Below are 22352 nucleotides of genomic sequence, written 5' to 3'. Positions count from 1 at the left end.
AAGTTTGGAAAAGTAATTGTTCTTAATCCAAAACAAATTCAGGAGCATTTAACAACTAATTAAGTTAATTGGCAACAGGTCAGTAGCAATTCAGAGCGGCAGAGCCTCTCAAAACTAAAGATGGGCAGAGGTTCACCAATCTGCAACTAACTGTCTCTAAAAATTGTGGAACAATTTCAGAAATATTTTCCTAAATATAAAATTGTGAAGACTTTAATGATCCTACTATCTACATCTACAATATATAATATCATCAAAAGATTCAGAGAATCAGGAGGAATCTCTGTGCGCAAAGGACAAGGCCGAGGGTCAAAAATGGATGTGGTCTGGTGTGATCTTCGGGCCTTCAGGCAGCACTGCATTAAAAACAGACATGATTCTCTACTGGACATCACTGCATGGGCTCAGGACCACTTCCAGAAATCACTGTCTGTGAACACAGTTTGTGTGCAATCCACAAATGTAAATTAAAGCTGTATCATTCAAAGAAGAAGCCAAATGTGAAAATGATCCAGAAACGCCACCGCATGAGCTGGGCCAAAGCTCATTTAAAATGGTCTGAGGCAAAATGGAAAACTGTTCTGTGGTCAGATGAATCAAAATTTGAAATTCTTTTTGGAAACCATGGACGCTGTGTCCTGCGGACTAAAGAGGAGAGGGACCATCCAGTTTGTTATCAGAGGACAGTTTACAAGCTTGCATCTCTGATGGTATGGGGGGCATTAGTACCTATGGCGTGGGGAGCTTACACATCTGGAAAGCCACCATCAATGCTGATAGGTACATAGAGGTTTTTGGGAAACATGCTTCCATCCTGACAATGTCTCTTTCAGTCTCGGTAAACCACATACTGCATCCATTACAACAGCATGGCTTCACAGGAGAAGAGTCTGGGTGTGGAACTGGCCTGTGCGCCGTCCTGTCACCAATAGAAAACATTTGGCTCATCATAAAATAAAAAATCTGGTTACAAAGGCCCAGGACTGTTGAGCAGTGCTCAACTGTTGAGAATACTGCATCAGACTAGGGACAACTTTCCTCTTCTACACTCCAGCAACTGGTCTCCTCACTTCCAGACGTTTACAGAAATTTGTTAAAAGAAGAGGGGATGCTACACAATGGTAAATATTGCCCTGTTTCAACTTTTTTGAGATGCGTTGCTGCTATCAAACTCAAAATGAGCTAATATTTTCCATGAAATAGTAAAATATCTCAGTTTCAACATCTGATATGTTGTTTATGTAACTGTTTTTATTTTCGTTTTATACATAATTGCGGTTGTACTTTGGTCTTAACCATTTTCCAATGCCCTTATACCCATGGCTCTTAGCCGACTGCAGATGGGCAGCAATGTACTTTCTGTTGTGGCTTCCTCACAAGTGTGCCATGCGAGATCGGGGACTTGATATCAGTAACTGCAATTGTGGCTTTTAGTTACTTGTATGTTTTCCTGCTGTTCTTGGTGACCTCGTGGACTACTTGAGCTGTATCACAGTCAACTGTCCAAACTTCCAAAAAAAAAAACATCTTTTGTAATCCTTTCCAGCCTGGTGAGCATCAACCTCTTAATTTCTACCAAAACCTCTTTGTTTAAACCAATTCTACAGATTTGGTTTGTCAGTATCAGGCTTTCATACTAAATACTTAGAATTCTCTTCTTTAATTTAGGGCCTCCCCTCTGATTGTAATCCCATGGACTGAAACACCTGAGTCTAATTTGTCATTCAAATGCGCTGATAATCGTAAAGGTTCACATACTGTCACTACACACAGATTGTATCATTTTTTACAATAAATACATAAATGTAATATTTGATACAAGTGAAAATCCACACAGACCAATGTCTAGTTATCTCATTCGTTCAAACTGTGCAAAATGATACAGAAATTGTGTTTCCACATCTATGAGAGACAGTTTACTACTGCTAACTTCCATATTCAGCACGTTGACTCGAGAGTGGCCTCATTTATCTTCTCGTTTAACTGTAAAAGAGCAAACCAAATTATTGTTAAAGTTATGCAAATCTTCTAATGAACAATACCTTGAACAATGCTAATGTGGTCATTAAATAAGACAGATGTAGTTTTGTTTTTTACCAGTGACTTCAGCTTAATCCATTAATTTGCACCAAAGTAAACTGCCACTAAAATGTGTAGTTTCAAATTGGCCACCAATTTCCAGTTGCCTGTTTGAACAGACGCTGTCTGTTTTCCCCATTCTCCGCTATATAAACCACCACCCTTTCAAGTGAGGGTTCAAATCTCTACGCTGCCCGCCGAGCCTGGTGGATCTGTGTCACAGGAACACTTTTGCCCGAGCTAATATGTCTGACAGCAAAAGTGTTGGCTGAGTCTCATGCTGCAAAATCATTATGAGCAGCACGACTGTCCTAAATTATAAACATGTGCTTATTGTATGATGTGTTAAAGTAAACTGGGAAAAAACATATATCCTAAAACCTGACTCTTTCCAGCTGGGAAAGAGTCGGAGGCAAGTTCAACATATTTCTGCTAAATTGGAACAGAAATGTGCCTTCAGCCCACAGGCCCAGTGTACCCCGTTCTTACCCCTTTTGTCCCCCCCCCCCAACTTTAAGCAAAGTGTGACTTCCAGATCCATGACCAAGTCACAAGCCTGAAAATTGGGCGGCTTGATGGAATTTTCCATGTACCTGCTTTTAACGAGCTTTAACAATATTGAGATGTTACGGCGGTTGGTGAACTCTGGGTGTGAGGGTTTACGGCGCTGGCACTACAGATCGTACAGCCAGGATATAAAGGTGCTTCAATAGAGATCCAGAAAGCGAGCGTTGCTTTTTATGGCTCAGCCTGCCACCAGTCGGCTGGTGGCTGCAATGTTGCTTTGTCCTGTATCTGCCCTTTCTCTCTCTAGCTTTCTCTTTTTCCTCTTAAGTGGGGCAGCCGTAAGCTTATACCGTCATTTAGGAGGAACAAGGGAGGTGGACAATAAACAATAATTGTCTGAGTGCCACGAGGAAAGCATATAATTCTGGTGGTGAATGTGATGCTTTCCACATGAGAACACAAATCTTCTTGACCTGCTGCTATGTAACTCCAAAAACCTGAGGTTTGCCATCCCTGCCTCTTCACCATGTGACTTTTATAGACGCAGTGAAAAAAATGAGTTATTTCTTTTTTGTGTTACCTGGTGATACCAAACTTTCTCACATGATATTCTACTGTACAATGAACAATTGACAGAGCCACTTATAATTAGTTGCATTCACAGTCTGTATTATTAGATTTACATACCAGGGGCCCTTCGAGAAATAGGGAAGAGCCAAGAGAACAGAATTGGTTGTGTTTTAATATAAGCTCTTGTTTTTCGTTTCGCGCATTTGGAATTGATACGTTGTGTGGCCTTATAAAAGTAGTTGTGTCAGGTTAGAGAGCTGAAGAAAAGTTAGACTCTCAATAATTCTCCATATTTGCTGAAGCTGCTCAGTGGACATCTCTGACTGAAGTGAACAGCTGAGAGGTGAGAAAGAGGCACATACTCACTGGTTGTAAATCCTTTTACTCATGGCAGACCACAAAAGAGAGAAAAAAAATCATCCATCTGACAGTAATTCCATACATCATATATCTGTTTTGGCATCATTTAATTCTGTTTTGTCCATAAAACATGAAACATAAGGAAAAACTATAACTATAACTATATATATAGTACTACAATGAAATATGTGTGTGTGTTTGTGTTTGAGGTTTATTTTTTAATTACAATAAGAATTGTCAATTTTAAAGACCTGAAAATTTATCAGGGTTTTGGCAGCGCTGGCTCTAAAATGTACTTATCAAAGTCAGCATGCATCAGTGAAACCCCACATAAGCATGTCTTCTTGTTGGAAATGTAAGGTTTGGGCTCTAAAAGAAACAAAAATTATGTGTAATTTGCCTTGTTGGGGTTTCAGGTTGCATGAAAGTTAGAATGGGTCAATGTGAATGATTTCATGGGTAGCGATAGTTGAGTGGAGGGCAGGAAGTTAGCGGGGCGTGGGTGGAACCCCGTGTATGTTTGGAGGATTTTGGCAGCCCTGAGTGCAGTCTGTCACGCTTGCTTTGAATTCATAAAAACGTACCTGAGATGGAGCTTAGGTTTCTGCTGGATCTCACCGCAGCCCTAATTGCTCCTGAGCTACATTCAGAGCAAAGATCCCAGCGACCCTACGGCCGTCGAACGGAAGTGCTGCACTCCAAACATGCCGTCATTCTTCATGTTGCGAGTGTGTTTCGCATGAATGAAAGAACAGAACTTCACCTGAACAAGTGAGATACTGATCAGCTAAGGCTGTACCTGCATGGCCGTTGCACCGTGCGATGGTTAAACGCATGTCAGATACAATATTAGTTGATGATTGGTTAGTTGATTATTAAGCTTTTGTGTTATAAAGTCCTTGAAGCTTTTGCAGTGACACTCATTTGGACTTTAGGTTTTGTAAAAACAGTACTTGGTTAGGAGGAGTCTTTAGTTAGCTGTCAGAAGTGGGAACCGTGGATCTGTTATGTTGCATATAACCTATGTCCTGTGGCTGGAATTGTAAACAATCTCAGTTTATTGTGTGCAGGGGGTTGGCTCATCAGTCTAGCATCTGTCTAGAAAAACATGTACTGTAAACCTGTTATTCATAATCTCACAATGGCCACTTTTTGAGCTGCTTTTCACTAGCTCTGGGTCGCTTTGGTTTCAACATGAGAAGTCAAAGTCAAGACATTACATGTTTCATTGGGGAAAGAGGAAGAAATACCTGGCAGCGGTAAGTGCCAAAACAAGGTTAGCATTTACATAGATTGGGTCTGATTGTACGTTCCAGTTGAAAACAAGAGAAAGACACAATATGCAAAACCAAACCACATCTCTCACTGAAAACACAGCCTGTAGGAAACCGAACGATCACCTTCATGTTCTGCTAAATTAGCTACAGTTGATCTACGTGCGCTTCAGAACTAACACTGCACCCATTTATCTTTGTCTTTCTTCTCTTTAGTGCAACTTAGCTGCTCATGCTTTGGAAAACTGTTTTTAATTTTAATGCCAATATAGCTTTCTCACCATCCTCCTCCAAATACTTTTTCTACTGTTCCACTTCTGCTATAAATGATCTACTCTTCTATTTCTTCAATCTCATTCATACAAATGACTGTTTTCCTTATGAGTGGCTGAAACCTGCTGGCAGCTGTAAGATTGATGTACAGTGCTCAGGACATTATGCGTTTTGAGTTGGACAGCGCTCCACCAGACACTGTGAATTGTGGCCTCTTTCCTGACATACCTGTGGCCTGAACCTCCAAACTTTTCCACAGACACACACGATCTAATCTCCTAAAGATCATCACCAAAAAAAAAAAAAAAAAGGCTTCTCTCCCTCATATACAGCTTTTCCTTCCTCTTCTTTTCCCACAGTTGTACATTAATTTCAGGATGTGGGATTTGCTGCTTTCAGATCGCGTGTGATTATGTTATTCTCAATCAGTGTGCAATGCGAGATTAGCGACCAACAAAACATGAGGTAGACTTCAAAGAGCGAACAGGAGTTTAGAGCCAGATTCATGAAGAGTCTTTTTACTGAGTATAATTTCACTGTTGATTGATTGCCCAGTGATCTAAGATGACCACAGGCAGATATTTTATTTTTCTATTATTGTTGGGATAGTGTTGTTAACACACTGGTAATAGTCATATAGATAGTTGTATAGAGTCTATCCCACAGAAAACAGGCTGGAGAATAAAGCTGTCCAGCCACATTTTTTTTTTTTTTTATTACTTTTGCCAAGTTGGCTTTTCTTTTCTGTCAGTGTTGTGTTCAGGTTTGGCGAGGGCGCAGGGAGCAAATGTGACCAAGTTAATGTGGATGTCAGTTTGCTGTAAACACATTCAGAGTGTATATTCTACAGAAATATATGGTTAAGTATTGAGGTTTGGGCTAGTGTTGCAGTGTAGTTTTATTGAAAGGAGGAATTGAAAGAATGTAATATGAGATATGTGAGAAAATTGGAATTTCACTTTTACTACAGCTGCAGCAACTTGTCCCCAAAATAAAAGTGACAATTATTATGTTTCTAGCAGATATTTACAATTTGTACCTGTGCAAATATAAAAACATTGATGTGAAGATGTAAATGCATAGGGAAGGTTCAAGATTGAAAAACTATATTAAAGTCAAAAAGGCCTATAGATTTCATACACTGTAAACATCATAAACATTGGCTGTGTCCTTCATGTAGACTCAGATATGATGTGCAGAATTGAGAGATAACCTGCAGCCGCACGACTGAAATAAGAAAATAATAATATTTTAGAACTGACAGTTGAACATAAGGCAAAGTTTTCCATCTGAGATTTGGATGAGCCAAAGTTAGTCATAATTTAGGGTTTTCATTTCTCCTCGGTGTCTTACAGAGCGAGTGTCGACTGGAGATGAATAGTCACCAGTTAGTGTGATGAATAGGACTGGAGCGCACATCCCAGGGCTTCTGTGATTGATAGGGTGTTGCTGTAAAGCCCATCCCTAAAGACGGTCAGAGACAGATTCTGATTAGCACTTAATCTTACTTCCACCCACCCCAGCTTCAGGAGAACGAGTGTAGTTTGGCAGAGCTTACCTCTCCGAGGACCGTCTCCCAGCGCTCCAACAAAAGAAATGAAGAAAGATGAGTCCGAGGCAGCCACTGACATCCGCTGAGTGATTTTCACGATTACAAACTGATGCTTGCACTGGGCCCACTTAGCGCTCACTTTCCTGTGGCTGACTGTGTTCGGAGAAATCTAATATGCGGATCCATGGTGCAGGCATGCTCTGCTCTGTCTCTTAAGGTTTGTCCAGTTTGCTACACAGTGTTTTATTAAGCGTTGCGGTAGGTCGTTCAGTTCGAGCAGCACTGTTACCGGTCCCTGTATGTGATATTTAAGACTTGGCCTAGATCATTTGAAGTGTCTCTCGTTTGGAGAGATTGGATTTGCTCAAGGACATTTTCCTTTAAACTGGATGTTAAAGAGTTTACATTGAAATTCACTTACTGTGGAATGGATTGTCTTTTTACTGGCTTCTTTGTTTTCCACAGGCAACTCAAGCCGAGGCCAGAGCCATTGCGGTTTTGGGGGCTTTCATCGGCTGTCTCAACACAATTGTTGAGTAGGCCAGCTCCGACCAGAATTAATGCAATATTCACATTCATAACCAATCAGTATCCGAACATCAAGAGCAGAACCAGAGTTTGCATGAGTGACAAATTGTTGAATTGGACATATTTACTGCGAATTACAGAATATCCTGCTGATATATCTATTATGGTTGTTTTGGTTTTACTCTTGTGCCTGGGTTGTATTCCACTGGTCAACCCTCCCACAGTTGAGTCTGTTGCCTCAAGTTTACCCTGCTGTTGTTATCAGGTGAAGTCAGGGTCATCCAGTGATGAGTGGTAATGCAATGATCTAATAAATCATCCTTTTGAACAAACAGTCTTCTGAACCACCATGCGAAATGCATCTTCCAGTGTGGTTGTAGCAAACACAAACAGCAATATGGGCTACACATGAAACTGCAACAGACTCTCACGCCCTCCAGACATGATCAGCAGTATGAGCCACAGTAACTGCAGCATAACCCTAATTGCAGCTGGGTTTACATCACCATCACGCACCGCATAGCAAGACACAGTCGTGAAAATTTGAGGAATAAAAATGAAAATTATTGTGAGAATCATTTGTTAATCTGGGAAGAGAAAATTTTCCAGTGATCAGTAAGGTTGCATGCGTTTTAAACATTCTCATTCTCCAATCTCCACAAATGGCAAAAGTCACTGGCAAAGATGGACAGTGTTGAAACACTGTGCTCAGTGGTGAGGTGTAAAATGCAAATGTTATGCAGTGCCAGAGGTTTGGTGTAGCTGTCTTTACGAAAACAGCTGCTCATGCCAGTGCAAAATATTAGTGCCACTCAAAACGAGTAAGTTCCCATGAAATGTCTTCCAACAGCCACGTCTGACAATAATGTGAAAGAACCTGGACAGTGTGCACATTTACCATATTACCCTTGTTTGTCCATAGAAAAGTAGATGCGTGACGTAAAACCAAACAACGATAACAACAACATCAACAAAAACCAGAAATGACTTCAAAATCTGGGCAAGTTAGTTGAAAAGTAAGTTTTAGTAAAATGTTGTTGGGCGCACCTCCAAATCAGCGAGTGTGTGTATGTGTGAAAAGGGATTTTCAGATCAAGGTTCAAACACACTTTGGTCAAAACACACTAACACCTTTTTGCATTGTCTATTCCATATTTAACCCTTTAATAAATATCCTGCTCTTTTCTCCTGTGTTGTCATGCAGCTAGCTATGGAGCGTACCCCACCTGTAAAGGCTGCTCAGTGTGCTCCAGGGACAACGGATGTGTGAACTGCCAGCCTAAACTCTTCCTCTTTCTGCGAAGAGAAAGGATGAGGCAGTACGGGGAGTGTCTTCACGACTGTCCAGCCGGATACTACGGCATGCGCAGCCCTGAACTCAACATGTGCTCCAGTAAGTCCTGCCCAGTTACACCCCACTTCTACCCCTTAATCTCCCAGACTGCTGACTTCCCCCCTCCTTTTTCCAACACCCCAACCACTCCATCTTTCCCAGACACCTATACGCAATCCCTCAACTCCCGCTGTTCCCGCGGCACATGATTTATTGTCAGTTATCGAGAGGAGACACACATGCTGCAATTTGAACGGCTCATCTTTTCACACAGGTGGATGTAAGTGGTGAAACCTCGTCTTAGCGGTGTCTCCCTCAGGAATTAACAGTAAGGTCCAGCTAGGATGAGTGCTGTTTCTCATTTCTCCTTAGCACTCCCTTTGCACCTGCAGTGCTAAACATCCTGTAGTCATAAGGATGTCTGAAGGCATTAAAGCTAGGTGCAAATGCAACCAAGATGTGTGGACGCTTAGGCCAAACTTACTTAAGAGCTTCATATCCTCATATTACAAGCAACATGTCAAATACAGCTCTTTTTGGCCGTGTAATTCAAAATCATTTGAAGTACAAAGATGATTATATATTAGCATTAGGGAATCAAACTTACTTATTTTGTCATCGTTCTGCTTTGGCTTGTGCATTGAGACTTTCATCAGACAGTGTAAAATCTTGGCAGCCAAAGCAGCTTTTGACTTAGAACAGAACTGTACATTGATTGAAGTAAGATAAGAGAAAACGAAGACAGCAAACAAAGCCCTCAAGATTAGTAGTGTGTCTTTGAGGAAGGCAAAAAAACGATCACCTCGTAATTCTATTAATTGTTTCACTGATAAAACCACACTAGTTACTTTACTAAAAAGTATTTCACCGTTACACAGATTAATCTTGGACTGAAGTAAAGGTAGAATTTTTTATTATTCATTATCCTGTTTGCAGAAAACATTGTTTTAGTTTCAAAACTTAAAACAGACCACACCTTCAGTCTCACACGCTCTGAATTATGCTAAGAGAAAGAAAAGGCCAAAGAGTAAAAGTAAAAAATGTAAATGTTTTTACAATTCTTGTTAGAGAATAGCTCTAAAATCGAATTAATGAAATGTCTCCCAGTCCTCCTCATGTAGCACCCCAATCTCATAACCTTATTTTAACATGGAATATGTAGTGAGAGCAAAAGAAGAGAACGAGTGAGGGCTTCTTTATAGGTTCACACGGGGCCTGAGGTGTTGGCTGAGTCTTTCATATAAAAACAGAGAGGAACTTGAAGCCATTCGGTTCCTTGAGCCAAACTCCTGACAGACACACTAAAATGAAGCCCCAGCGGAGGGTGTCCGGATCCTTAGGCCCAATAATGTGAGCATGTAGGAACCACAAAAAGCAAAAAAATATTCTACTTACCCACTCACCTTGGACCTAGAAATATAATTGCATCCGCTGGCTACATTTGATTATAAATGTCAAGCAGAGCTGCCAACTTTGTTTGTTGGTGCCACTAAAGCTCCGATGCTTTGTTATTTTGGGGGTTGTTTTATTTGCATTCATATTAAGTTTTATGTCAAGTTTCCCTTCTATGTGTTCAGTTGACAGACTTACCAAGCACGAAGTGGTTTCACACAATTTTTACTATGTAGCCAGTGTCTTACAAACCCAAAACCTAAATTTCCACAAAAGTATTATCATTTGAAACCTATTTTTCAAAGACGGCAAATCAAATATCAAACGTTAAAAAGTTAATTGTTTTTTGAAAAGGATTTGCAGATTTTAAATTTAATGCCAGTAACCAATCAGTTTTAACCTGCCTAAGAGTTTTAACTTGCCTTTTTGGATGCAGCAAATAACTGTGTTCACTGACATTGTTTTTCAAAGATGTTCCTGAGCCTACGCAGTGATTTCCAATGCAAAAGCTCCTTTTAATGCATGGCCCCCTGAGGCTTTACAAAGATTTCCCTAAATTTATCTAGATGAATCTTTTGATAATATTATGGACTGCAGATGCAAAATATTTGCAATGTTTTGCTGAGAAACATTGTTGAACATTTGTTTTCACAGAGTGAGGAACGTTACCCCACCGAGCTTCTTCGGGATGCTCTATATACCAACCATGATACTGACCAATCAACATCATCACTTATGAGATGTCTGACTAAGTGCTTTATAAACATTACCCGACTTTTCCAGTCTTTTTTGTGACATGGTGGTGGCATGAAGCTTAAACAAGGAGCAGATATTTAAAAAAAACAAAAATATGTTGATTCATTTTGCAGAGATTGAGTGCTGTGTGTAGCCACAAAGGCTAATGCTCAGGTAGCTGTTGACTCTCAGTAAATACTACTGAACTACAGGCTGAGGGACTGCAAAACCGATTGTCTCATTTCCTGTTAAAACCAGAAAATGTGAGGTCCACATGTCAAACCTATGGCATTATTGTCACACACAGGAAGGTCAGTCTGCAAGATTTTCCCCTAATCTGGCAGCATCTCAGTGTCATGTGGCTAATGAGATCACTTAAGTCCCCCCCCCCCCGAAAAAGTACCTAAGTGCAGTTTTAACCAGTTGATGTCTCTTTTAGCAAACTGCTGGTATCAATTGCATACCCCCAAATGAAACACTTAATTGCCACATGCTCATATACACCCACATATGCATGTCCATCAAATCTCCCCACATTAGAGGCAAAGACTTAAAAAGCCCATTGTCATTTGGCCCTACTTTTCCACTGAGAAAATTGGAAGAGAAAGACATCTTGTTCTCTGGTAAAAAGCCTTTAATTTTTTTTTCTTACTTTAGCCCTGGCATCCTAACCACTACATGTTGGGTTAAATTTGACTTTAACTCATATGGATGTGTGGCTAGTTAATGCGAATCCTTCCTCGCACAAACTGTTCATAGAAAAACATTTGCTATTGTCACGTAGCATCACATCTCAGAGCGATGCCTACTTTGATGTGATCCTGGCTTCAGTCATCGCTCACTAATCCACTTTCCTTTCTGACCCTCTGTCTCAGCTGCGCTTTTTACTAAACAGGTCGTGCCCAATCTCCATAAATGGCTAGTTTATTGAGTTGGAAGATAATCATCAGGTCAATGAATATTATTTGCGAGATGACCCCGATATGGAAGCAAATCATAGCCATGCCATAACAGTATGAATTATTCCATTCCAGCTTTATTGCTTTTCCTTGTGGTCCCGGATGTTAAGATGAATTTAATATCTTGAATTCTAGCCTCCGATTTTGAACAAACCTATTTAAGCAGCCAGAGTTTGTGATTTGAATTTTTCAATCTGAATTGAACTTAATTCAGAGGAGCTACTTCCATGTACCTTTTAAATATTGGGCATGCAACTCTGAAATCAAAAAAGACTTGAGAATGCTAAAATAAATGTAAACACACAATTGATTACATTTTTAAAATGTATTCATTTCCTGATCCAATCAAATGAGTGTGACAGGCAACTTGTGTGCAAGAGCACAAAGGCACTGTGAACAAATGATGGTGAGGGGCTCTCCACCAACACAGTCAGAACTGCCGTGTGCTCCTAGTTTCCAAAGAGGCCTGGAACGTGGCATTACATCTCTGTTATCATGAGCTTTTTAAACACAGGCTCTGAAATCACTTAGGGAGCAGCTGCTTACTATTACACCAGAGTTTGTCTGTGTGATCTTATCTCATTCAAGAATTTTGTGTGGACTGCCTGGATAAAGGAAAACAAGAGCTGGACAAGCAAGAGGCTGAAAGTGAGGTTTCAGACAGTCATCGCCTGAAACCTCACTTTTAGTTTTCCACAAGCATGTGACGGACAGAGTTTACTACTAGGCTAAAACATTAGCTGTGTGATTTACTTAACATTAACATTTTGCCAACTGTTTATGTGCATTGAAATGTCACAATTTGGACTGTAAATGAAGATATCAGGATCACTTTATTAGCCATTATACTCTACGGTCTTGGCCATAAACTTAGAAATGTTAAGAAATTTGGAGGATTAACTGAATGCACCGTTGGTCTAGATGAAGATGTGTGGGTAGTCTTATCTGAGGAGAAGGGTTCAGGTTCACCCTGGCTTTCTTGTAATAAATCCATATTTATGGCCCACATCTGATTGAGTAAATAACTCCTGATATGTGACAAAGGGATAGTTAATTTACAGTTTCACCCAGCAGAAATTTACTGTAGTTTCTAGTTCACATGCACGACTTGCATGTCTGGATTGTGGGTGCAAACAAGTAGATATAGCGTTAGCACTAAATCATCATGTTGCCTGGCTGATATCCAAGTTAACAGCAGTATATCACCAACTCTCAACAGTGAACCATTAGTGCACAAATGTGTAAAAGCAAAAGTTTAAACCTTCAACGATAACATCAGTCATTTTCTACATTAATAATTTCACCAGTCAGACACTAAAACCAACAAAAAACTGTGTCTACTCATAGGTAATATCCAGTATCACTGTGCAGCACCTTTCATCAAAAAATTGTAGGTCTTGTATGGACTGTTTTACACAAATATGATGATTCTGAGCATTTGAGGGAACGTTTGTTAAAAACCATATGGTTATATCTTTAACTTGGAAAAAAAACAATTCCATTTATTTACAAAACATGATTGAACATTTTAGTTATTCTATCATAGTAAAAGAAGTAGGTAAAAGAAAAAGTAAAAAAAAAAAAAAAAAAAAAAGCTAGAAGCAAAAAGAATATCTGGTATGTAGCATGCAAGTATGCAAAGAATTCAGCAGTAAGGCAGCATTTCCAGGGCACCAACAGAGAGAAGAACCAGCCCATTACGGCCTAACTCACTAACCCCATTTATCTGCTTTACCGTGCATCTATGGTAAACCTGCTGATTTCTCAAGATTACTCGACAAACCGTGCTTCACATAAAGTTACAGTCTGAGGCTTATTGTTCTGGGGGGTCTTCCCTGCAGAGCACACCATAAATAGAGCCAGAACAAATGGGAACTATACTTTTAACCAAATAGCATAACTAGAAGCCCATTTACAGCTACACTTCAGCTGGATTCCAAAAGGGCCCGAGACATGGGAGCCACAGTGTTAACCACCATTATCGAGAAGTAGCAGTGCCTTCTTGTTGCATAATACCTTTCTCTGTGTCCATATATCATGTTCCTTGAGCTCTGCTTTGCAAGAAGCCCTTTCGGCAGCTAATGGATGGGTTGATGGGAGCCATAAACCATATGCAGTAACTCTGTGATATCCACGGGGTTTCTTATCAGTGCCCAGACGAGGCCCCACACCGCTGTTCGTGGGTGTCAACCCGCTGCTCTGGGGGGAAGATTTGTAGCAACAGTCGCACAGTGTGCTGCTTTATGTACATCCCAATCTGTGTAAATGTGCTGCTGTCATGCTCTCGCTTCACTCACATGATACCCTGGTTTCACATACATTCCCGAGCCACTGCATATTCTGTCATGCTGTATCAAAAGCCAGCTCGCGGGCGGAAAGAATTATTAGCTGAAAGGTGACTATCAGAGCTGTCTTTTACAAGAGAAAGTGTTGAGAACTTCAGCACGAGAGATTATATTGAAGATTATATTTAAAACTTCCTCCCTTTAGGTTTATTAGGGACTCACCCCCCCCCCCCCCCCCCCCCCCCCCCCCAACACACACACACACACACACAGTACTCTAGCTACCAGTCCTGTTGCTGCACCCCACTGCTGCAGCTTTAAAACACATGAATCCCAGCTATGGTCACCGCCAACAAATAACCAGTCTGATTAAGGCTTGAGATTGCCAATATCCTGAAAGCATGGTTTAAATATCACGGCTCTTTCAGTGCCAGTGTAATGTGCCACCAGAGATTGTTCAATTGGAGGTAATTTTTTACTGTGATTTTGTTTTTACTGCATTTCTCGGAATGGGGAAATCTGTTACCAAATCCCATTGTTTTATTTCTCCCTGCTTTGTCACATCACATTAAGGCTAGAAGTAGAAACTGATTGGATGTATCTTTTCCAAGATCGTTTTGGTTTTACAGCACATCATGGGAATTAGTTGGGTTGGATGTGGATAAGAGCCATGTATCACAGGCCTCAGCCAAATTGGTACCAAGGCTGTGTAAAACAATCAAGTTTTGCAACCTGTAGCTGGCAGGAGTGGGAGCGCTCTCTCTCTTCATCTCGGGTTTTCCATGTCTCTCATTCAGATTCTCTCTCTTTTTCACTCTAATTTTGAGCTTGTGGGTATTTCCATTGCACAGTCTAACCAACAAAAAGACCAGTTGCTTTTGGCCTTTCAGCCTTACCGAGGGACATTTAATCATCACAGCTTTAGTAACCGCACTTTCACATTTGCCAGACAATACAATGGAGCCACCAAACCAAGCCCTGCTCCCAGGATGTTACAGCCAGAGTTGAATCTGTTTTTTTTTTTTTTTCTCAAAACAGGGCATAATTGTGTATTCTATAGTGTGAGTGTAAGTGCTATCTGTGCATGGCCGCTATCTCAAACTTGAGCTGTGTGTGTGTGTGTGTGAGTGCTGAAGCTGGCTGAGCAGACACAGGAGCAGATCCTGGTATATCGCAGACTGTGTTCCTTGGAGTGAAGGAGCTTGGAGAACTGCTGACACACCTATCATCTGTGATCGGTCTCTAGGAGACGCTGATTGACAGGAACACCACCTATGCTTCAGCTAGCTCCACGCCAGCATGCGAAGGATCACCCATGTGGAAAAAACAGCAGATAGAGGGGGTTTGGAGAGAGTCGGGAAGGACATGGCAGCTCTGGCCTCTGCCATGAGCTCCTGCCATTCCACAGCTCTGCACGACATGGCTGGGTGGCAGTGAGCAAGCCAAAGCTTCCATGTCAGCCAAACCTTGGGCTTAGACAGTAGGTCAGAGCTGTTCGACTTAACTTGGAGGTGAAAAATGGAAAAATGTAGGGTTTGTTTTTCCCTTCACACTGCCAGGCCTTTTACACCATGGACACTCGGGTCCGGTTACCTTTCTAGGCCTTAGCCTGTCAACACACCTCCAAGACCTCGCTTGGAACAGGAGAGATGAGATGTGCGCCAGTAGATCACTTGTGATGCTCTGTGACACATTTCTCAACTTCAGATTCACTTGATAGGTGAAAAACAAAAAAAAAATTGCAAAACTAAATAAAAATTGTGCAACCGCAATAGTGGAATCGGTGCAGCACCGATGCCTCTCTGTAAATCTCTAAATGTTGTACTCTCAGCCACTTCACTGGCAGCTTTTGCGATTCCTCTCTGAGCTGCAACATAAGGCTTTTCCTCCTGTGTTTATAATATAACTCAAAAAGCAGGCTGGGAGATAATGATGATAATTCGTTTAAGTCAGGAGCACTGCCTCTTCAAGGATCTGATGACCTCATTATTTCTCATTAGTCTCCACGAGGCACCTACATGAAGACTTTAAAGGTGGACCAGAGGTTAATCCTGCAGGGAGAATGAACCCGCTCCCCCTGTATCTGTTTCTGAAGCTGTCGGACAAACTGCTGACTCAGCGGGCTGTCTGTCCAGTGGTCAGTGTGGGAGCTTCCCCTGTGTCACAGATAGCCCTCGCTGTCCCAGATAGCCTTCTGTCTGATAACTGGACAGAGGGATATATGTCTGTCATAGTGATTTGTTTCGACCCACCTCATTCTCTGATGACCTCTGACCCTCAAGCTTTGCCTTCCTGCATCCTGCTTAACATTTAGCTGCACAAAAAGCATTTAGTGGCATCCACCTCATTCATCTTGCTGTGACATTATTTCTTATCTTTTATTTAGAGAACAAGATTTCTGAGCATGTGCACCACTTTCTGACTACACGTTAAACTTGTTCCAAAAGAGATGTTTTGATCAAAATCCTTCCACCGTGGCTGCAAGAACAATACAGTATTCTGCACATCTGTGTTGCGCGTATTTAGTGTCAATAACTGAATTGCACAACAAACCCAGTGCTTAAGAGTACTGCCAGATGTTCTTACTGCTTTTTTTTTTTTTCTTTTTTGGAAGCTCAACGTTTCTCAGGTGTTGACAGGCCTGGGAAGTGTGAAGGGTAAAAGACAGCTTTGTGCTTTCCAATTAGCTTTGTGATTTATTAGCCTGCTCCCTGTATTGGGCTTGTCTTGTATCAAACCCAAGCCTGACTGTTTCAGTTTCACCCAGGCTGAGGTGAAAGAAAAATCTACTTATACCTCTGCAGCACTGCATACCTCCAGAGATCCAAGACATGCGTGGAGATCTGTGATAAAATGGAAACGCTTCGATAAGCTAAATATGATCAGACAATTGAATTAGTAGCACAAATTTGATGTGATAACAGGATATTTTTGTGATTTATGGTCAGAATCATCATTTTAAAATGTGGAGTACAGCTTCACAGCTGAGTGGGTCTCTCTCCAGCTATATCTGATTGGTATGTGTGTGTTTGTGCATATGTGTGTGTGTGTGTGTGTGTGTCTATGGTTTGTTTAGACTGGTCGGGAAAGCGTGAGACCAGAGTGAGTGGGCAGAGGCCATACTTTAGGGTTCAAAGTAAATCGGGGAGGGACCCCCTCGTTTTGGAGGAATGTCGAGGAGGAGGCCTGATGGTTAGCTGGAGATCGTGTAATTAAGGGGTGTGATTGTGAGAACCTTCCCTTCCCCGAGCCCTGCAAGGGTCACAGATAAAAGAGCAGCCCTCAGCCTCTGTCGCTCTCACATGTGGAAAATCACAGTGAGGCAGGTTTACATGTCGAGAAATGCACACGCACTTATGTGCAGTTGTGTTGCTTTGCAAGACCCAGGTAGAAGAGCAGATGACACCCTACCTGAGAAGAGCCCTGCAATTGTAGGGAGATAGTGGCTGCAGGTAATAAGTTGTGGTTCTCTTCCAGTCAAAGCCTATTGGGCAGCAGGGCCACATAGAGCTTCGAGGAGCATCATAAATTAGACAGCGCTGGGAGGCTCCTTCTAATCATGTGGGCCTGTGCGTCGCCCTCATGGTGTGGTTGTTGTAATTTGGCCCTGCCTGACGTGCTATTTGCAGAGTAAGGGCTTGATGACACATTGCTGTGACTTTCTTTCCAAGCGCGGCACTGTGTGTCATGCGCAGGGGGCAGGGTGTGGCGTGGGAGGATAAGTGCTCTGTTGTGTTTGCTGACTAAATGCATCAGCATTTGTTAGGCAAGGCGGCACAACTCCTTGGTGTCCCCCATGTTTCCTTGTATCTAGCGCACCCTCCCCCCCTGTTATACTGTAGCCAAAACTTAAAGGATCCACACAGCTGGCCAGTTTTGTGATCATTCACACGCTGAAAAACCGACTTCCCAATAATCCTTAGCTGTGGAAACGGAGAGACTGGAGCAGTGTGGAGTGATAAGATATAGGACAGTAAATTCACTCTTCACCACCAACTAGTCAGATGTGTCCTTCCTGTTGCAGCACACCATCAGTTAAAAACAGTTGATCTATTTAGACTAGAATCAACTTTATTGTCATTATGTGTTCAGGTACAAGGCAACGAATAAGCAGTGCAAATTATACAGTGTCTGCAGTTTGTACAAGATAGGAACTATTATGGACATGTGGAAGTACTATGGACCAAATAATATAATGCGTGTTTGTATCTGTTGCATATTGGTGTAGTTTGTTCAAAGAGGTCAGCGTGACACCATTCCAATGTTGTCTTTTCACACTGTTGATTTCCCCTCTCTGAACAAGAATAGGAAGATGAAAAAGGCAAAACAAGTTTTCTGAAATACACTTGAGCCCCGGAGATAAATGATTCATTGACTTTTTCTTTCTTTTTTTTCCTTTTTTTTTTTTTGCGGGAGAGATGGTATAATCTTTTCAAGGACCCCGTTCCCCAAACCCTTTAGTTCTCAATCAACTCCAGATGAGATGTTTGCTTAGACCCACATGACTTTCCTCTTTCTCTCTGTCTTCCTCCAGGGTGCAGGATAGAGAACTGCGAGTCCTGTTTCAGTAAAGACTTCTGCACCAAGTGCAAGTCAGGTTTTTACCTTCACAAAGGGCGCTGCTTTGATAAGTGCCCCGAGGGCTTTGCTCCACTGGAGGAAACTATGGAGTGTGGAGGTACGTGAAACAACACTTGCATATGTCAAAAACATGACAGTTTCAACTTTCTTTGGATGTGCACTGGATTCTATATCATCTCAGCTGGCTGCTTATTTTGAAACTAAAATGAGCTGGTCAGCTGTGACTACACACAGGTTGTAGGTTGTAGCATCTTACTAAAGCTCCTTCCCCCTGTATTAAAGCTTGACCTGGGGTCTTTGACTTGCCTCGAAACATCACTCTACTTTGGTTTCACTGCACATAATTGTTTCTTTATCTCAGAGGGCTGTGAGGTGGGCCAGTGGAGCGAATGGGGAGCCTGCACCAGGAGAAACAAAACCTGTGGCTACAAGTGGGGTCTGGAGACCCGGACGCGGCACATTGTAAAGAAACCACCCAAAGACACAATACCCTGTCCCACCATCGCTGAGTCCAGGATGTGCAAAATGGCTGTGAGGCACTGCAGGAGAGGTAAGGATGTTATACAACTGTATGATTGTGCGTGTAAAAGAGATCCGCTGTCAGTCATTCTCGACTCTAGGTTTACACTGCTGTGGTGAATTTTAAAGAAGACAGCCCCATGCAGCACATAGGAGAACTCTTTCCACCTGTCCGATGGAACCCTTGTACTTTGCGCTCAGCCTTGTTTCTTTACCGTCTTTTTTTTTTTTTTTTTTTTTTTTGAGCGTGCACGGTGGCGTTTCCCTGCAATAAAAATATCTGTTTTTCCATGGTGGCCTGGTTCAAGCCAGCCCTTTTTCTGAGGTATATTTTTCCTCGCTCACTCCCATCTCCCTTCCTCTCCTCAGTGGAATTCTTCAAAGTACGAACATCAGGTTTCCTCAATGGCCGTCTCTGTTTCCTCCCGTCAGCTTGAGAGATATTTGCGGTGCACACAGCGTGTATGTCAGGCCATTAAATGAGCAGTCAAATCTGGAATTTCTCTCTGTGTGAGTACAGCAAAGGGATTTTTTTTTTTTTCCAAAAAGTAAACCATTTCTCTCGCACAGTCCAAACACACCATTTGGGGTGATGGCCTCAGTTAGCAGTGCTTTTAAAATAAATGTCTTTTTCCTTAATGTACTTTTACATCTCTCATAAACTTTGGATTAGAATAGGCCAAGTGTAAATATTTAATTCACCAAATAAGGAAGCAAGTACAGTGGCACATATCATTCAGGCTGTCAGAAAAAAGAAAAACATTGTTTAACAGAAAGAGGAAAATATTCTAACCTTGAGGAGTTTTCTCCATTTTTGGCCTGGGGTGTCGAATGTGGAGATCATTTAGTGAAGTGGTGAAAGAGTAAATAAATTTTAAAATAAACTCTGGTACTTTCTCATGTTTCAACACTACCGAGGCCGTCGTTGATCTCTCACTTGGAAACTGTGATTCCATGGCAAATTTAGTTCCTAAAGCCCTGTCCTTTTTGTCAGGGACATTCTCCCCAACCCCCACCTGCCTCTCACGGTGACCTAGCTGTGCCTGCTTGACCTTTCCTAAGAAACTTTATGACCTTCTTTAATTAAAATTTGGCATAGTTGTGCATGGTTACTGCCGTCAATTATCTCAAGCATGAAGTCACTTATGGGAAGTTGTTGTGAAGCTTAAATTGAATGCATAGCAGAGCCATTTTTCTTCAGTCCTTCAGGAATTCCCGTGTCCATCTTACTTAAAGCTACTGTTCCCTGGTGATGTGATCATTGTAAAGCTCTCAGTACTGATCCAATCCGACGACTGAGTTACATCTCTGTGGAACACCAGTGGCCTCAGTTGTGTGGTTAAAAGCTGCGTGTAAAAGTGTCACTGCGTGTGCATCTCTCCAGACTCGTGAAGTGCTGTGGTCGTCCGTTTAATAAAGGTACATTTCAGACTTAGGCATGTGTTGTTAATTCCCCACCGCTCAACCGCTAGTGAAATATCCCCACTTGGCAAAAGCCAGTGAAATGCAATACTCTTCAATTCAAATAAATACAATGTAAAAATGTAAAGTCGAACAGGAGGAGAAACACTCCACAGATCCAACACCGTCGCATGGGAGCTTCGCCGGCTGACACTGTAAAATAATCACTTGAGTGATAATAAAGCAGAGTCCAGCGGGAGGAGAGGCCACCCCCTCTGAAATGAAAATGATTAGGAAGTGGTCAGAGCCTGTGGAAGAAGATCGAGAGGTTCAAGGAAGGGCCTCAATATGGCAGAGCTTGTTATGAAATACCTCGCTAGGTGACCTTTAATATTCATACAAATTTCAGGAAGATTTCAAGCTGTAAGCCTTGAGTGCTACTTAAAAATGAAAGGCCCTGCAATGAAATGTGATCACTTTCATCTTTAAACAGATGTAGAAAACAGAACCTTCTACCTGTGGATTGTGTAGATAGAAATATAAAAATGCTGACTTGGAACATTTTTATCAGCTCTTTTTTCCAGACACTAGATACCAATGTTTAGGATATACTGTACATAGGATTGTATAACTGCAGACTGTAAAGACACTGTGGATTAAATGGAGACATGAAATAAGAGGAAGCGTAGAAGTATGAGGTATTTATAGAAATGTTTATCTGATCGCCCTGGCTTGCATTTCTACCTTTCTATGTTATTAAATTACATTGGATGTCAGTGACAGATCCCTGTCTCTCAGCTTAGCTGAGCTGCACAAGGATAACACAAATGATCTTCTTTGTTTAACTCTCCAAAGATCTGATTACTCTTTAAAACATACACAAGCGGAGATAGTAAAGCAAACATGACGAGCTGTGTAAAGTGTGTCTGAAAAGGTCATGATCAGTATAAACACCTTATATCATGTGCACCGCTGGGATTCATTTCCTGTACCCCATTGGCCTTAGCCAGAGGGGGAAAAAAGTGTGTCCTCATAACACACTCCGGCCTGAAAATAGAGGCAAAAGATTTTGTGGAGCACGAGGACAAACCAAATACACGGTGGTATACTGTCAAAAGTGCCACTTCCAATCCAACTGTCAGTTCAATTTCAAGATGACCTTTGATGTTTGACAAAAATAATATGTTTAAGTGGTGTGCTCACACCATCTGGGTTGTGCAGCCTGTACTGTAACTTTTGTGAAAGATTCTCTGGGAAGTATTACATAACGGCTTATTGCATGTATCACATTTCAGGGAGATTGTTGTAGACAGATAAAGCCATAGTTTGACCTGCTTGTATGTTGTTGTTGTTTTTTTTTTTTTTTTAAACAAAGCCTCCACTATTCTTAATTCTGAAGTTTTAAAATTGCTGCATTGTATTAATAGTAAATATATCCCTAATATGATATTAAGGAATAGGGGAAGCCTTGTCTGGAAAGTTTGCCAGACATGTATCTATCCTCTGGTTCCCTCGAGAGGTGGTCTGAACAAGGCTATTAACAATAAAGGGACCTTGTTAATAGCTCTTCCAAATGCTATCAGCCATGACAGACTGGTTTCTTGTGTGATGATTGGAGGGGAGGAGAGGAAAGGTGAGGCAGGTGATATAGGAATTCTGTATCGAGATTTCTGTCATCAGACTCGCTGGGTTATGAACATAAGTGTGTGAGTTGTTGATTCTTGATTCCTGATATAGTTTTCTCTCTTGTGACATTGGATGTTGTGTACACAACTTGAAATTTTAAATCTCTCCAAACTCCCTGTCCTAATATAATCCCAGATTTGTTCATGAATACGGGCTAAAGTCTAAAACAAACGCACCACTACGACCAAGGCTAATTTCCGACTGACAAATCGGCTTTCAGATTCTGAGACAGCACAAAAGTCTTAATGGTGGTCGCAGGCCGGAGTGAAATTTGTGCAGCTCAGCTTGCTTGACTTGGAGATAAAAGTAGATTCTTAA

At 41.5% G+C, this 22352-nt stretch overlaps 1 protein-coding gene across 1 annotated transcript in view; it reads left to right on the top strand.

Moving 5' to 3' along the window:
* Positions 1–22352, top strand: part of rspo2 (R-spondin 2) — a 55676-nt gene that overhangs the window by 14886 nt on the left and 18438 nt on the right. The window contains exons 3-5 of the mRNA XM_067510655.1: positions 8348–8536; positions 18382–18525; positions 18790–18978. Of these exons, the coding sequence (XP_067366756.1) occupies positions 8348–8536; positions 18382–18525; positions 18790–18978 (522 nt within the window). The remainder of the gene's footprint in view (positions 1–8347; positions 8537–18381; positions 18526–18789; positions 18979–22352) is intronic.

The sequence above is a fragment of the Channa argus genome, chromosome 7 (genome assembly GCF_033026475.1).
Source record: "Channa argus isolate prfri chromosome 7, Channa argus male v1.0, whole genome shotgun sequence".
NCBI classification, from domain to species: domain Eukaryota; kingdom Metazoa; phylum Chordata; class Actinopteri; order Anabantiformes; family Channidae; genus Channa; species Channa argus.
The sequence above is the reverse complement of the archived record's forward strand: the minus strand, read 5'-3'. Positions and strand labels throughout refer to the sequence as shown.